Source organism: Poecile atricapillus, unplaced genomic scaffold (genome assembly GCF_030490865.1).
Source record: "Poecile atricapillus isolate bPoeAtr1 unplaced genomic scaffold, bPoeAtr1.hap1 scaffold_243, whole genome shotgun sequence".
In the NCBI taxonomy this organism is placed as follows: domain Eukaryota; kingdom Metazoa; phylum Chordata; class Aves; order Passeriformes; family Paridae; genus Poecile; species Poecile atricapillus.
The window spans coordinates 38,352-53,412 of NW_026709052.1; the positions used below are offsets into that span (position 1 = coordinate 38,352).

Sequence of the window (15,061 nt, forward strand, 5' to 3'; positions counted from 1 at the left end):
CACACCCCCGCCGCTTTTTATATCCCCAGACCCCCTCTCACCCGCCCCCCCCCCCCCCCAAATCGTGCTTTTCCCCCCCATTTTCCCCGAGGGCAAAACCGCGAGTGGTTTTTGTTCCGTTTATTTGTGAAGTTAAAAACAAGCGGTAAAAAGTAAAAACTTTGAGCCTTCGGTGGTCGGAGTTTTCCAGACGCTCCGGAACGACACGGACAGGGCGGGGGGGGGCGGCCGGGGGGGTTTGGGGACCCCCGGGGGGGAACTGGGGAGGATTTGGGGACCCCCGGGGAGGATTTGGGGACCCCCAGGGAGGTTTGGGGACCCCCGGGGGGATTTGGGGAGGATTTGGGGACCCCCGGGGGGATTTGGGGACCCCCGGGGGGGATTTGGGGAGGATTTGGGGACCCCCGGGGAGGATTTGGGGACCCCCGGGGGGGTTTGGGGAGGATTTGGGGACCCCCGGGGGGGTTTGGGGAGGATTTGGGGACCCCCGGGGGGCTCGGGGGGGTCTCGGGGGGTCCCCAGGGGGGGTTGGGGGCCCTTGGGCTCCCCGGGTGGCGTCTGGGGGTCCCCAGGAGGGGACGGGAGGGTTTTTGGGGGGGGTTTTGGGGTCCCGGGGGGGTTTTGGGGGGTCCCCAGCGGCTCCCAGGAATGTTCCAGCGGCTCCGGGGGGGTTTGGGGGGACACGGGGGGCAGGGGAGGGGGGGGGGGGACCCTCCCCCGGGGGGATTTTGGGGGGTCGTGGGGCGGGAACCCCTCCCCCAGAAGGGTTTTGGGGGGTCCTGGGGGATTTTGGGGACCCCTCTCCCAGGGGGATTTTGGGGGGATTTTGGGGGGTCGTGGGGGGCCGCTCTCCCCGGCCGGCCGCGGCCGCTCGCCCAAAACAAAACGGGGGGGTCACAGACGGGGGGCACGGAGGGGTCACTGAGCCTGTGGGGGGAAACACGGGGGGTGTGGGGGACCCCAGACCCCCGGGGGGATCTTGGGGGGTCCCTGGGGGGATTTTGGGGGGTCCCTGGGGGATTTTGGGGGGTCCCTGGGGGATTCTGGGGGGTCCCTGGGGGGGTTTGGGGGGTCCCTGGGGGGTTTTGGGGGTCCCTGGGGGATTTTGGGGGTCCCCGGGGGATTTTGGGGGGTCCCTGGGGGGTTTTGGGGGGTCCCTGGGGGATTCTGGGGGGTCCCTGGGGGATTTTGGGGGGTCCCTGGGGGTTTTGGGGGGTCCCCGGGGGGTTTTGAGGGGTCCCTGGGGGGGTTTGGGGGTCCCTGGGGGATTTTGGGGGGTCCCTGGGGGATTTGGGGGGGTCCCTGGGGGGGTTTGGGGGGTCCCTGGGGGATTTTGGGGGGTCCCTGGGGGATTTGGGGGGGTCCCTGGGGGGGTTTGGGGGGTCCGTGGGGGATTTTGGGGGTCCCTGGGGGGTTTTGGGGGTCCCTGGGGGGATCTTGGGGGGTCCCCGGGGGGTTTTGGGGGACCCTGGGGGTTTTGGGGGGTCCCTGGGGGATTTTGGGGGGTCCCTGGGGGATTTTGGGTGGTCTCTGGGGGGTTTTGGGGGGTCCCTGGGGGAATTTTGGGGGTCCCTGGGGGGTTTTGGGGGGTCCCCGGGGGATTCTGGGGGGTCCCTGGGGGGATTCTTGGGGGTCCCTGGGGGGATTTTGGGGGTCCCTGGGGGGTTTTGGGGGGTCCCTGGGGGTTTTGGGGGGGTCCCTGGGGGGATTTTGGGGGTTCCCCAGGGGGTTTTGGGGGTTCCCCAGGGGGTTTTGGGGGGCTCGGGAGGGGTTCTGGAGGTCCTGGGGGTGTTGTGGGGGGTCCTGGTGGGATTTTGGGGGTCCTGGGCAGTGTCTGGGGGGGGTCCTGGTGGGATTTTGGGGGTCCTGAGCTGTTCTGGGGGGTCCTGGTGGGATTTTGGGGGTCCTGAGCCGTTCTGGGGGGTCCTGGTGGGATTTTGGGGGTCCTGAGCCGTTCTGGGGGGTCCTGGTGGGATTTTGGGGGTCCTGGGCAGTGTCTGGGGGGGCTCCATCACCACAAACGCTTCCCTGGGGGGAGGGAGGCCACCCCGGGGGGGCTGGGGGTCCTGGGGAAGCTCTGGGGGTCCCAGGGTCAGTTTTGGGGGTCCCAGGGCAGTTTTAGGGGTCCCAGGGTCAGTTTTAGGGGTCCCAGGTCAGCTCTGTGGGTCCCAGGTCAGTTTTGGGGGTCCCAGGTCAGTTTTGGGGGTCCCAGGGCAGTTCTGGGGTCAGTTTGGTGGTCCCAGGGCAGTTTTGGGGTCAGTTTTGGGGGTCCCAGGGTCAGTTTTGGGGTCCGTTTGGGGGTCCCAGGGCAGTTTTGGGGTCAGTTTGGGGGTCCCAGGTCAGCTCTGGGGGTCCCAGGGCAGTTTTAGGGGTCCCAGGTCAGCTCTGGGGGTCCCAGGGCAGTTTTGGGGGTCCCAGGGCAGTTTTAGGGGTCCCAGGGAAGCTCTGGGGGTCCCAGGGCAGTTTTGGGGTCAGTTTGGGGGTCCCAGGGCAGTTCTGGGGTCGGTTTGGTGGTCCCAGGGCAGTTCTGGGGTCAGTTTGGTGGTCCCAGGTCAGTTTTTGGGGGTCCCAGGTCAGTTTTAGGGGTCCCAGGGTCAGTTTTGGTGGTCCCAGGGCAGTTTTTGGGGGTCCCAGGTCAGTTTGGGGTCGGTTTGTGGCTCCCAGGTCAGTCTGGGGTCGGTTTGGGGGTCCCAGGGTCAGTTTTTGGGGGTCTCAGAGCAGTTTTTGGGGGTCCCAGGTCAGTTCTGGGGTGGGTTTGGGGTTCCCAGGTCAGTTTTGGGGCTCCCAGGTCAGTTTTGGTGGTCCCAGGTCAGTTTTGGTGGTCCCAGGTCAGTTTTAGGGCTCCCAGGTCAGTTTTTGTGGCTCCCAGGTCAGTTCTGGGGTCGGTTTGTGGGTCCCAGGGCAGTTCTGGTGTTGGTTTGGTGGTCCCAGGTCAGTTTTGGGGCTCCCAGGTCAGTTCTGGGGCTCCCAGGTCAGTTTGGGGTCGGTTTGTGGTTCCCAGGTCAGTTTTAGGGGTTCCCAGGTCAGTTTTAGGGCTCCCAGGGTCAGTTTTTGTGGCTCCCAGGTCAGTTTTGGGGCTCCCAGGTCAGTTTTTGTGGCTCCCAGGTCAGTTTTTGTGGCTCCCAGGTCAGTTCTGTGGCTCCCAGGTCGCTCTGGGGTCAGTTTTAGGGTTCCCAGGTCAGTTTTTGTGGCTCCCAGGTCAGTTTGGGGTCAGTTCTGGGGCTCCCAGGTGAGTTTTTGTGGCTCCCAGGTCGCTCTGGAGCCCGTACCTGCTGTCCCTGCTGCGCGGGGGGCGGTGCTGGCCCGGCCCCCCCGGGGGTCTGGCCGTAGTACGCCGCTTGCTGCCGGTAATACTCGGCCCAGGCCGCGCTGTAGTCGGGCTGGGGGCCGGGGGGAGCCCCGGGACCCCCCCCCGAGGCCACCTGGGCCGCTGTGGGGACACAGGGAGGGGCTGTCAGGGCTGGGGGGTGTCCCCAGAGCCCCCCCCGGGGGATTTTTGGGGGGATTTACCTTGTTTCTTGTAATATTCCTCCCAGGCCTTGGTGTAATCCTGCTGCGGGGGGGCCCCCGGCTGCTGCGGCTGCTGGCCTGGGGGGGCACCGCGCCCAGGGGGGGCTTTAGGGGTGTGTGGGCAGGGTTAGGGGGGACACAGGGGCACTTTGGGGTCCCCAGGGGTGTGGGGGGTTCAGAGGTGCAGGTTTGGGGTTCCCAGGAGCAGTTTGGGGTCCCCAGGAGCAGTTTGGGGCCCCCAGGGGCAGTTTGGGTCCCCAGGCGGTGTTTGGGGGGTTCAGAGGAGCAGGTTTGGGGTCCCCAGGGGGTCACAGGAGCAGGTTTGGGGTCCCCAGGGGCAGTTTGGGGGTCCCCAGGAGCAGTTTGGGGTCCCCAGGGGCAGTTTGGGGTTCAGAGGTTCAGGTTTGGAGTCCCCAGGGGGTCACAGGTGCAGGTTTGGGGTCCCCAGGTGCAGGTTTGGGGTCCCCAGGGGCAGTTTGGGGTTCAGAGGTGCAGGTGTGGGGTCCCCAGGGGGTGTTTGGGGGGGTTCAGAGATGCAGGTTTGGGGTCCCCAGGGGCAGTTTGGGTCCCCAGGCGGTGTTTGGGGGGTTCAGAGGAGCAGGTTTAGGGTCCCCAGGGGGTCACAGGAGCAGGTTTGGGATCCCCAAAGGCACTTTGGGGTTCAGAGGTTCAGGTTTGGGGTCCCCAGGGGCAGTTTGGGGGGGTCAGAGGTGCAGTTTGGGGTCCCCAGGGGTTCTGAGGTGCAGGTTTAGGGTCCCCAGGGGCAGTTTGGGGGGGTCAGAGGTGCAGTTTGGGGTCCCCAGGGGCAGTTTGGGGTCCCCAGGGTGTCACAGGAGCAGGTTTGGGGTCCCCAGGGGCAGTTTGGGGGGGTCAGAGGTGCAGGTTTGGGGTCCCCAGGGTGTCACAGGAGCAGGTTTGGGGTCCCCAGGGGGTCTGAGGTGCAGGTTTAGGGTCCCCAGGGGCAGTTTGGGGGGGTCAGAGATGCAGGTTTGGGGTCCCCAGGGTGTCACAGGAGCAGGTTTGGGTCCCCAGGGGGTCAGAGGCACAGGTTTGGGGTCCCCAGGGACAGTGTAGGGGTCAGAGGTGCAGGTTTAGGGTCCCCAGGGTGTCACAGGAGCAGGTTTGGGGTCCCCAGGGGGTCTGAGGTGCAGGTTTAGGGTCCCCAGGGGCAGTTTGGGGGGGTCAGAGGTGCAGTTTGGGGTCAGCAGGGGCAGTTTGGGGGTTCAGAGGAGCAGGTGTGGGGTCAGAGGTGCAGGTGTGGGGTCCCCAGGGGCAGTTTGGGGGTCCCCAGGGGCAGTTTGGGGTCCCCAGGGGCAGTTTGGGGGTCCCCAGGGTGAGTTTGGGGGTCCCCAGGGGCAGTTTGGGGTCCCCAGGCGGTGTTTGGGGGGTTCAGAGGAGCAGTTTGGGGTCCCCAGGAGCAGGTTTGGGGGTCCCCAGGAGCAGTCTGGGGTTCCCAGGAGCAGTTTGGGGTCCCCAGGAGCAGTTTGGGGGTCCCCAGGGGCAGTTTGGGGGTCCCCAGGGGCAGTTTGGGGTCCCCAGGGGGTCAGAGGTGCAGTTTGAGGTCCCCAGGGGCAGTTTGGGGTCCCCAGGAGCAGTTTGGGGTCCCCAGGGGCAGTTTGGGGTTCAGAGGTGCAGCTTTGGGCTCCCCAGGGGCAGTTTGGGGTCCCCAGGGGCAGTTTGGGGGTTCAGAGGAGCAGGTTTGGGGTCCCCAGGAGCAGTTTCGGGTCCCCAGGGGCAGTTTGGGGTCCCCAGGAGCAGTTTGGGGTCCCCAGGAGCAGTTTGGGGGTCCCCAGGGGCAGTTTGGGGGTCCCCAGGAGCAGTTGGGGGTCCCCAGGAGCAGTTTGGGGTCCCCAGGGGCAGTTTGGGGTCCCCAGGGGCAGTTTGGGGGTCCCCAGGGTGAGTTTGGGGTCCCCAGGGTGAGTTTGGGGGTCCCCAGGGGCAGTTTGGGGTCGCCAGGGGCAGTTTGGGGGTCCCCAGGGGTGTTTGGGGGTCCCCAGGAGCAGTTTGGGGTCCCCAGGGGCAGTTTGGGGGTTCAGAGGTGCAGTTTGGGGTCCCCAGGAGCAGTTTGGGGTCCCCAGGGGCAGTTTGGGTCCCCAGGGACAGTTTGGGGGTTCAGAGGCGCGGGTTTGGGTCCCCAGGAACAGTTTGGGGGTCCCCAGGGGCAGTTTGGGGGTCCCCAGGGTGAGTTTGGGGGTTCAGAGGAGCAGTTTGGGGGTCCCCAGGAGCAGTTTGGGGGTCCCCAGGAGCAGTTTGGGGTCCCCAGGGGCAGTTTGGGCTCCCCAGGAGCAGTTTGGGGTCCCCAGGGGCAGTTTGGGGGTCCCCAGGAGCAGTTTGGGGTCCCCAGGGGCAGTTTGGGCTCCCCAGGAGCAGTTTGGGGGTCCCCAGGGTGAGTTTGGGGGTCCCTGGGGGTCGCTCAGGGGTCTCTGTGACCCCCCCACCCCCTGGGCAGGTTTTTGGGCTCCTCAAGGGGAGCTCTGCAGGTCCTGGAAGGTTTTTTGGGGTGGGTGGGGGGGGGTCCAGGACCTGCCGGGGATCTCCCACCCCACCCCCCCACCCCAAAGAGCCCAGGAGGGGCTCAGACCCCCCCCCGGGACCCCCAGATTTTTTTTGGGGTGCCCACCTAGCTTCTTGTAGTACTCCTCCCAGGCCTTGGTGTAGTCGGCCTGGCCGGTGGGGGGGGGCTGGGGGGGCTCCCCCTGCACGGGGGGCGCGGCGGGCGGGGGCTGCGCTGCCACGGGCCCGGGGGGCTGCTGGTAGTAGTGCGAGTAGTAGGCGGCCCAGGCCGCGTTGGGGTCCGGGGCCGGCGCCTTGCCTGGGGGGGGCCCCAAAAACCACGGTGTCAACCGGGGGGGGGCCCCCCAAAATCTGCTCAGAGTTTGGGGATCCTGGCTGGAAATGCTGCCCCCCCCCAGTCCAGGGGGAAGGGTCGGGGACGGGGTCTGGCGTCCCCCAGGAGACCCCAAAAGGCTCAGGGAGAGGTGAGGGGGGGTCCCTGAGTTCAGGGTGGAGCCCCAGATTTGGGGATCCCCCCCATAGGCCAAGGGGGGTCTGACAGCACCCCAAAATCACACCGGGGGGGGGCACAGGAACCCCAGCGTGGGTCAGGGGAGTCCCCCAGATGAGGGGAGGGGTCCCCAGAACTGAGGGGTCCCCAGAACCGAGGGGTCCCCAGAACCGAGGGGTCACATCCCAGAACTGAGGGGTCACATCCCCCACACGCTGCTGGAATCCCCCCCACTCTGCCCCCCAAAACCCCAAACCCGGCTGCTCAGCCCCAGGGGGGGCCCCCAAACCTCGGCAGGACCCCCAGACCCTCAGCAGGGCCCCCCAAACCCTCAGCAGAGCCCCCCAATCCTCAGCAGAGCCCCCAAACCCTTGGCAGAGCCCCCAGACCCTCAGCAGGGCCCCCCAAACCCTCGTCAGGACCCCCAAACCCTCAGCAGGGCCCCCCAAACCCTCACCAGGACCCCCAAACCCTCATCAGGACCCCCCAAACCCTCAGCAGGGCCCCCCAAACCCTCGTCAGGACCCCCAAAACCCTCAGCAGAGCCCCCCAATCCTCAGCAGAGCCCCCAAACCCTTGGCAGGACCCCCCAAACCCTCGGCAGGACCCCCAAAACCCTCGGCCTCCCCCGCTGCGTCCCAGGGGGTCCCAAAGGGTCCCAGGGGGTCCCAGGGGGTCTCAGGGGGTCCCGGGGGGTCCCAGGGTGTCTCGGGGGTCCCAAAGGGTCCCAGGTGGTCCTGGGGGGTCCCGGGGGGTCCTGGGGGGTCTCAGGGGTCCCGGGGGGTCCCAGGGGGTCCCAAAGGGTCCCGGGGGGTCCCAAGGGGTCCCAGGGGTCCCGGGGTGTCTCAGGGGGTCCCGGGTGGTCCCGGGGGGTCTCGGGGGATCTCGGGGGGTCCCAGGGGGTCCCGGGGAGTCTCGGGGGGTCCCAGGGGGTCCCGGGGAGTCTCGGGGGGTCTCGGGGGTCCCGGGGGGTCGCGGTACTCACTGGGGTCGTGGGGGGCTGGCGGCTGCCACTGGGGGTACGTGTTGCCCCAGCCCTGGGGGGGGTACTGGTGGGGGGGTGGCCCCCCCGGGCTGTGGGAAGGAGGGTGAGTGAGTGGGGCAGGATTTGGGGGGGAGGGAACCCCAAGAACCCCCAAAAGAGGCCGGTACTCACTGCGGGGGGGCTCCGGGGGGACCCTGGTTGAAGGGTCCGGGGTTGAAGGGGCCCATGGGGCCGGCGGGGCCGGGGGGACCCCCGGGGCCGGGGCCGGGGCCGACGGGGCACAGCGGGCCCTGGGGGGGCAAAGAGGGGTCAGGGGGGGCTTTGGGGGACCCCGGGAGGAATTTGGGGTCCCCCAGCAGAGCCCGGGGCTGCCCAGAGCAGCACCCGCTCCCCAGAGAGCTCCCAGGGCTTTGGGGATTTGGGGCTGAGTTTTGGGGTGTCCCAGAGAGCTCCCAGGGCTTTGGGGCTCTCCTGGGGCTTTGGGGGGGAGTTTTGGGGTGTCCCAGAGAGCTCCCAGGGCTTTGGGGATTTGGGGGGGAGATTTGGGGTGTCCCAGAGAGCTCCCAGGGCTTTGGGGGGAGTTTTGGGGTGCCCCAGAGAGCTCCCAGGGCTTTGGGGCTCTCCTGGGGATTTGGGGGGAGTTTTGGGGTGTCCCAGAGAGCTCCCAGGGCTTTGGGGCTCTGCTGGGGATTTGAGGGGAGTTTTGGGGTGTCCCAGAGAGCTCCCAGGGCTTTGGGGCTCTGCTGGGGATTTGGGGGGGAGTTTTGGGGTGCCCCAGAGAGCTCCCAGGGCTTTGGGGCTCTCCTGGGGATTTGGGGGGGAGTTTTGGGGTGCCCCAGAGAGCTCCCAGGGCTTTGGGGCTCTCCTGGGGATTTGGGGGGAGTTTTGGGGTGTCCCAGAGAGCTCCCAGGGCTTTGGGGGGAGTTTTGGGGTGTCCCAGAGAGCTCCCAGGGCTTTGGGGAGGAGTTCTGGGGTGTCCCAGAGAGCTCCCAGGGCTTTGGGGAGGAGTTTTGGGGTGTCCCAGGGAGCTCCCAGGGCTTTGGGGCTCTGCTGGGGCTTTGGGGGGAGTTTTGGGGTGTCCCAGAGAGCTCCCAGGGCTTTGGGGCTCTCCTGGGGATTTGAGGGGAGTTTTGGGGTGCCCCAGAGAGCTCCCAGGGCTTTGGGAGTTTTGGGGTGTCCCAGAGAGCTCCCAGGGCTTTGGGGCTGAGTTTTGGGGTGCCCCAGAGAGCTCCCAGGGCTTTGGGGATTTGGGGGGGAATTTTGGGGTGTCCCAGAGAGCTCCCAGGGCTTTGGGGATTTGGGGGGGAATTTTGGGGTGTCCCAGAGAGCTCCCAGGGCTTTGGGGCTCTCCTGGGGATTTGGGGGGAGTTTTGGGGTGTCCCAGAGAGCTCCCAGGGCTTTGGGGCTCCCCTGGGGATTTGGGGGGGAGTTTTGGGGTGTCCCAGAGAGCTGCCAGGGCTTTGGGGGGGAGTTTTGGGGTGTCCCAGAGAGCTCCCAGGGCTTTGGGGGGGAGTTTTGGGGTGCCCCAGAGAGCTCCCAGGGCTTTGGGGGGAGTTTTGGGGTGTCCCAGAGAGCTCCCAGGGCTTTGGGAGTTTTGGGGTGCCCCAGAGAGCTCCCAGGGCTTTGGGGCTCTCCTGGGGGAGTTTTGGGGTGCCCCAGAGAGCTCCCAGGGCTTTGGGGGGAGTTTTGGGGGGTCCCAAAGAGCTCCCAGGGCTTTGGGGCTCTCCTGGGGCTTTGGGGGGGAGTTTTGGGGTGTCCCAGAGGAGTTTTTGGGGTGCCCTCACCTCAATCTTCTCCTCGATCAGCTGCTTGGCGTGGTCGATCTGCTGGGGGGTCCCGCGGATCACGAACAGTTTGAAGTTGGGGTCCCCGTTGGGGGGCAGCTGCCGCGAGATCTCCACGAACGCCCCGGTCTGCTGGTTGATGGCCTTGACGTTCTCCCCCCCTGCACCCCAAAACCCGCCCATGTCGGTCACAGGGGCACCCCAAAATATCCTGCTGGCAGAGGGGCACCCCAAAATACCCCGCTGGCAGAGGGGCACCCCAAAACATCCCACAGTCAGAGGGGGCACCCCAAAACCCTCTGCTGTCACAGGGAGCACCCCAAAACCCCCCGCGGTCAGAGGGGACACCCCAAAACCCCCCCATGTCAGAGGGGCACCCCAAAACCCCCTGCTGGCAGAGGGGCACCCCAAAATATCCCACTGTCACAGGGGGCACCCCAAAATACCCCGCAGTCAGAGGGGGCACCCCAAAACATCCCACTGGCAGAGGGGCACCCCAAAATACCCCGCTGGCAGAGGGGCACCCCAAAACATCCCACAGTCAGAGGGGCACCCCAATACCCCCCCATGTCAGAGGGGCACCCCAAAACATCCCACTGGCAGAGGGGCACCCCAAAATACCCCACAGTCACAGGGGGCACCCCAAAACCCCCCCATGTCAGAGGGGCACCCCAAAACATCCCACTGTCACAGGGGGCACCCCAAAACGCCCCTGGGAGCTGCCAGTCCTCCTTGGAGAACCCCCAAACCCCTCCCAGGACCCCCAAACTCTTCCCAACCCCCCCCGGGAACCCCCAAACCCCAATGTGGGGACCCCCTGAGCCCCCTCAATGAGCACCCCCAAAACAGGGAGGAGAGAGGGGGTTTGGGGGGCCAGGGGGAGTGGGGAGGTGTTTGGGGGGGTCTCTGGGGGTCCCAGGGGTGTTGGGGATGTGTTTGGGGGTCCCAGGGGTGCTGGGGAGGTGTCTGGGGGGGTTTTGGGGGTCTCAGGGGTGCTGGGGATGTGTTTGGGGGGGTTTGGGGGTCCCAGGGGTGCTGGGGATGTGTTTGGGGGTCCCAGGGGTGCTGGGGATGTGTTTGGGGGGGTTTTGGGGGTCCCAGGGGTGCTGGGGATGTGTTTGGGGGGGTCCCTGGGGGTCTCAGGGGTGCTGGGGATGTGTTTGGGAGGTTTTGGGGGTCTCAGGGGTGCTGGGGAGGTGTTTGGGGGGGTTTGGGGGTCCCAGGGGTGGTGGGGATGTGTTTGGGGGGGTTTTGGGGGTCCCAGGGGTGCTGGGGATGTGTTTGGGGGGGTTTTGGGGGTCCCAGGGGTGCTGGGGATGTGTTTGGGGGTCCCAGGGGTGTTGGGGATGTGTTTGGGGGTCTCAGGGGTGCTGGGGAGGTGTTTGGGGGGGTTTTGGGGGTCCCAGGGGTGCTGGGGAGGTGTTGGGTGGGTCCCTGGGGGTCCCAGGGAGGTGTTTGGGGGGGTTTTGGGGCTCTCAGGAACATCTGAGGGATGCTGGGGGAGGTTTTGGGGGTCCCAGGGGTGCTGGGGATGTGTTTGGGGGTCCCAGGGGTGCTGGGGAGGTGTTTGGGGGGGTCTCTGGGGGTCCCAGGGGTGTTGGGGATGTGTTTGGGGGTCTCAGGGGTGCTGGGGAGGTGTTGGGGGGGTTTTGGGGGTCCCAGGGGTGCTGGGGATGTGTTTGGGGGGGTTTTGGGGGTCTCAGGAACATCTGAGGGAAGCTGGGGGGGTTTTGGGGGTCCAGGGGAGTTCCAGGGGTTCAGGGGAGAATTGGGGGAGCCCAGGGAGGGATTTTGGGGGTTTTGGGGGGGTTTTGGGGGGATTTTGGGGGGGTTTTGGAGGGATTTTGGGGGGTTTTGGTGGGTTTTTGAGGGGGTTTCTGGGGGGGTTTTGGGGGATTTTGGGGGTTTTTGGGGGGGGTTTGGGGGGTTTTTTGGGGGTGTTTTGGGGGTTTTTGGGGGGGGGTTTGGGGGGTTTTTTGGGGGTGTTTTGGGGGGTTTTTGGGGGGATTTTGGGGGGTTTTGGGGGGATTTTGGGGGGATTTTGGGGGGGTTTTGGAGGGAATTTGGGGGGTTTTTGAGGGGGTTTCTGGGGGGGTTTTTGGGAGGATTTTGGGGGTTTTTGGGGGGGTTTGGGGGGATTTTGGGGGGGGTTTTGGGGGGATTTTGGGGGGATTTCGGGGAGGTTTTGGGGGGTTTTTGGGGTGGTTTCTGGGGGGTTTTTGGGGGGATTTGGTGGGGTTTTTGTGGGGTTTTTGAGGGGGTTTCTGGGGGGGTTTTGGGGGGAATTTTGGGGGGATTTTTGGGGGGATTTTGGGGGGATTTTTGGGGGGATTTGGGGGGATTTTGTGGGGTTTTTGGGGGGTTGTGGGGGGATTTTGGGGGCTTTTTGTGGGGTTTTTGGGGGGATTAAGGGGGGTTTTTGGAGGGGGGGGTTGGGGGGATTTTGTGGGGGATTTTTGTGGGGTTTTTGGGGGGATTTTGGGGGGTTTTTGGGGGGATTTGGGGATGAACTGGGAGCCGTGGGGGGTCCCAGGGTCGCCCCCCTCCTCACCTCTGCCGATGACGAGCCCACACTTGTGGGTGGGGATGGAGAAGGTCATCTCCCCCCCGGGGGGGCCCCAGCTGCCCTGGCCCCGGCCCCGGCCGCGCCCCCCCGGCGGCAGCCCCGGCCCGGGGGGTCCTGGGGGGCCGCTCTGTGGGGAGGGGGCGTCAGGGGGGGGCAGAACCCCCAAAACAGGGGGGGACACCCCCCAAAAAACATCCCTGCTCTGAAACAGCTCCTGGCTCCTCCCCAGAATAAACCCCCACCCCAAAAACACTGCCCACCTTCCCCTGGAACAGCTCCTGTCACCCCACAGTGCAGCCCCCTCCCCAAAATAAACCCCCACCCCAAAATAAACCCCCACCCCAAAATAAACCCCCACCCCAATAAACACTGCCCACCTTCCCCAAACAGCTCCTGTCACCCCACAGCACAGCCCCCTCCCCAAAATCCCACAGACCCTCCCCACAGTGCAGCCCCCTCCCCAAAATAAACCCCCACCCCAAAAACACTGCCCACCCTCCCCAAACAGCTCCTGTCACCCCACAGGGTGCAGCCCCCTCCCCAAAATCCCACAGCCCCCTCCCCACAGTGCAGCCCCCACCCCAAAATAAACCCCCACCCCAAAAACACTGCCCACCTTCCCCTGGAACAGCTCCTGTCACCCCACAGTGCAGCCCCCTCCCCAAAATAAACCCCCACCCCAAAATAAACCCCCACCCCAAAAACCCTGCCCACCTTCCCCAAACAGCTCCTGTCACCCCACGGCACAGCCCCCTCCCCAAAATAAACCCCCACCCCAAAAACACTGCCCACCTTCCCCTGGAACAGCTCCTGTCACCCCACAGTGCAGCCCCCTCCCCAAATTCCCACAGACCCTTCCCACAGTGCAGCCCCCTCCCCAAAATCAACCCCCACCCCAAAAAACACTGCCCACCTTCCCCAAACAGCTCCTGTCACCCCACAGTGCAGCCCCCTCCCCAAAATCCCACAGCCCCCTCCCCACAGTGCAGCCCCCTCCCCAAGATCCCACAGCCCCCTCCCCAAAATCAACCCCCACCCCAAAAACACTGCCCACCTTCCCCAAACAGCTCCTGTCACCCCACGGCACAGCCCCCTCCCCAAAATCCCACAGACCCTCCCCACAGTGCAGCCCCCTCCCCACAGTGCAGCCCCCTCCCCAAAATCACACAGCCCCCTCCCCACAGTGCAGCCCCCTCCCCAGGTGCAGCCCCCTCCCCAGGTACCCTCAGGCTCTGCAGCAGGTCGTTGATGATCCCCCAGCCCCCTCCCCAGGTGCAGCCCCCTCCCCAGGTACCCTCAGGCTCTGCAGCAGGTCCCTGGTGATCCCCCAGCCCCCTCCCCAGGGTGCAGCCGCCCCTCCCCAGGTACCCTCAGGCTCTGCAGCAGGTCGTTGATGATCCCCCAGCCCCCTCCCCAGCTCACAGCCCCCTCCCCAGGTGCAGCCCCCTCCCAGGTACCCTCAGGCTCTGCAGCAGGTCGTTGATGATCCCCCAGCCCCCTCCCCAGCTCACAGCCCCCTCCCCAGCCCCCAGCCCCCTCCCCAGGTACCCTCAGGCTCTGCAGCAGGTCGTTGATGATCCCCCAGCCCCCTCCCCAGCTCAAAGCCCCCTCCCCAGGTACCCTCAGGCTCTGCAGCAGTCGTTGATGATCCCCCAGCCCCCTCCCCAGCCCCAGCCCCCTCCCCAGGTACCCTCAGGCTCTGCAGCAGGTCGTTGATGATCCCCCAGCCCCCTCCCCAGCCCCCAGCCCCCTCCCCAGGTACCCTCAGGCTCTGCAGCAGGTCGTTGATGATCCCCCAGCCCCCTCCCCAGCTCAAAGCCCCCTCCCCAGGTACCCTCAGGCTCTGCAGCAGGTCGTTGATGATCCCCCAGCCCCCTCCCCAGGGTGCAGCCCCCTCCCCAGGTACCCTCAGGCTCTGCAGCAGGTCGTTGATGATCCCCAGCCCCCTCCCCAGCTCAAAGCCCCCTCCCCAAGGTGCAGCCCCTCCCCAGGTACCCTCAGGCTCTGCAGCAGGTCGTTGATGATCCCCCAGCCCCCTCCCCAGCTCACAGCCCCCTCCCCAGGTACCCTCAGGCTCTGCAGCAGGTCGTTGATGATCCCCCAGCCCCCAGCCCCCTCCCCAGGGTGCAGCCCCCTCCCCAGGGTGCAGCCCCCTCCCCAGGTACCCTCAGGCTCTGCAGCAGGTCGTTGATGATCCCCAGCCCCCAGCCCCCTCCCCCAGGGTGCAGCCCCCTCCCCAGGTACCCCTCAGGCTCTGCAGCAGGTCGTTGATGATCTGGCCGCGTGCTCGCAGCGCTCGGGGGTCCCATGATGTGGGCGATTTTCTCTGGCCCCGTCCCATCGTCTGCGGGGTTTGGGGGGTCAGGGGGGTCCCCACACCCCCGGGTTAATGGGGAGGGGTCTTTTTTTGGGGGGGTGGGGGAGGGGGGGAAGGGGCTCCCCAAACCTTGCTTGAACTGGATCCGCACCCCGGCATCGTTCTGGATCTTCTTGATCATCTCCCCGCTGCGGCCGATGACGACCCCGACCGAGTGACGCGGCACCGGCACCTGCGGAGGGTCGGGAAAAAACCTTCGGGGTTTTGGGTGAAAAACCGGCGGGTTTGGGTAAAATAATGGGAGCTCCAGGCTGAAAATGAGGGTTTTGACTTGAAACTGGGATTTTTTTTCGTGTTGAAGAACGAGATTTTGGGGTTTTTTCGGCTGGGTTTTTATTAAAAAAAATTTTTTTCAAACTCAAAAGTAAAAGTTGGTTTTGATTGGAAGCTAAAAACTTTTAAACAGGAAAATGGGATTCCTTTCAAAAGCACATGAGTTTAGGAATGAAGAATGATGGATTTGATTTGAAAAGCCACATTTTTTTAACAAAATTTTGGATAAAATAATGTGAATTTCAGGGTGAAAATGAGGTTTTTGCCTTGAAACTGGATTTTTTTCGTGTTGAAAAACGAGATTTTGGGGTTTTTTTGGCTGGGTTTTTCTAAATCAAAAGTAAAGGTTTGGTTTTGATTGGAAGCTAAAAACTTTGAAAAGGGAAAATGGGATTTCTGTCAAAAGTGTATGACTTTAAGAATGAAGAATAATGGATTAGATTTGAAAAGTCACTTTTTACGCACTCTGATATGTGATCTCTCTCAACAACGATTACACGAGTCCTCTTTGTAGGGATGCCGCGGTAGGGCAAGGAGGCTAGGACAGGAAGACAAGGGGGTG

At 65.0% G+C, this 15,061-nt stretch overlaps 1 protein-coding gene across 1 annotated transcript; it reads right to left on the bottom strand.

Annotated features, from left to right (window-relative positions):
• Positions 1–802: 802 nt before the first annotated feature.
• LOC131574317 (far upstream element-binding protein 2-like) lies at positions 803–14,556 on the bottom strand (the record flags this gene model as incomplete). The annotated part of the gene is given in 12 exon segments (XM_058828755.1): positions 803–927; positions 3,270–3,430; positions 3,511–3,615; positions 6,131–6,322; positions 7,500–7,588; positions 7,671–7,789; positions 9,284–9,444; positions 11,835–11,976; positions 14,015–14,046; positions 14,126–14,146; positions 14,149–14,193; positions 14,296–14,556. Coding segments are annotated over 12 exon segments (1,337 nt in total), but the record flags the coding sequence as incomplete, so codon positions are not given.
• Between the last annotated feature and the right edge of the window lie 505 nt (positions 14,557–15,061).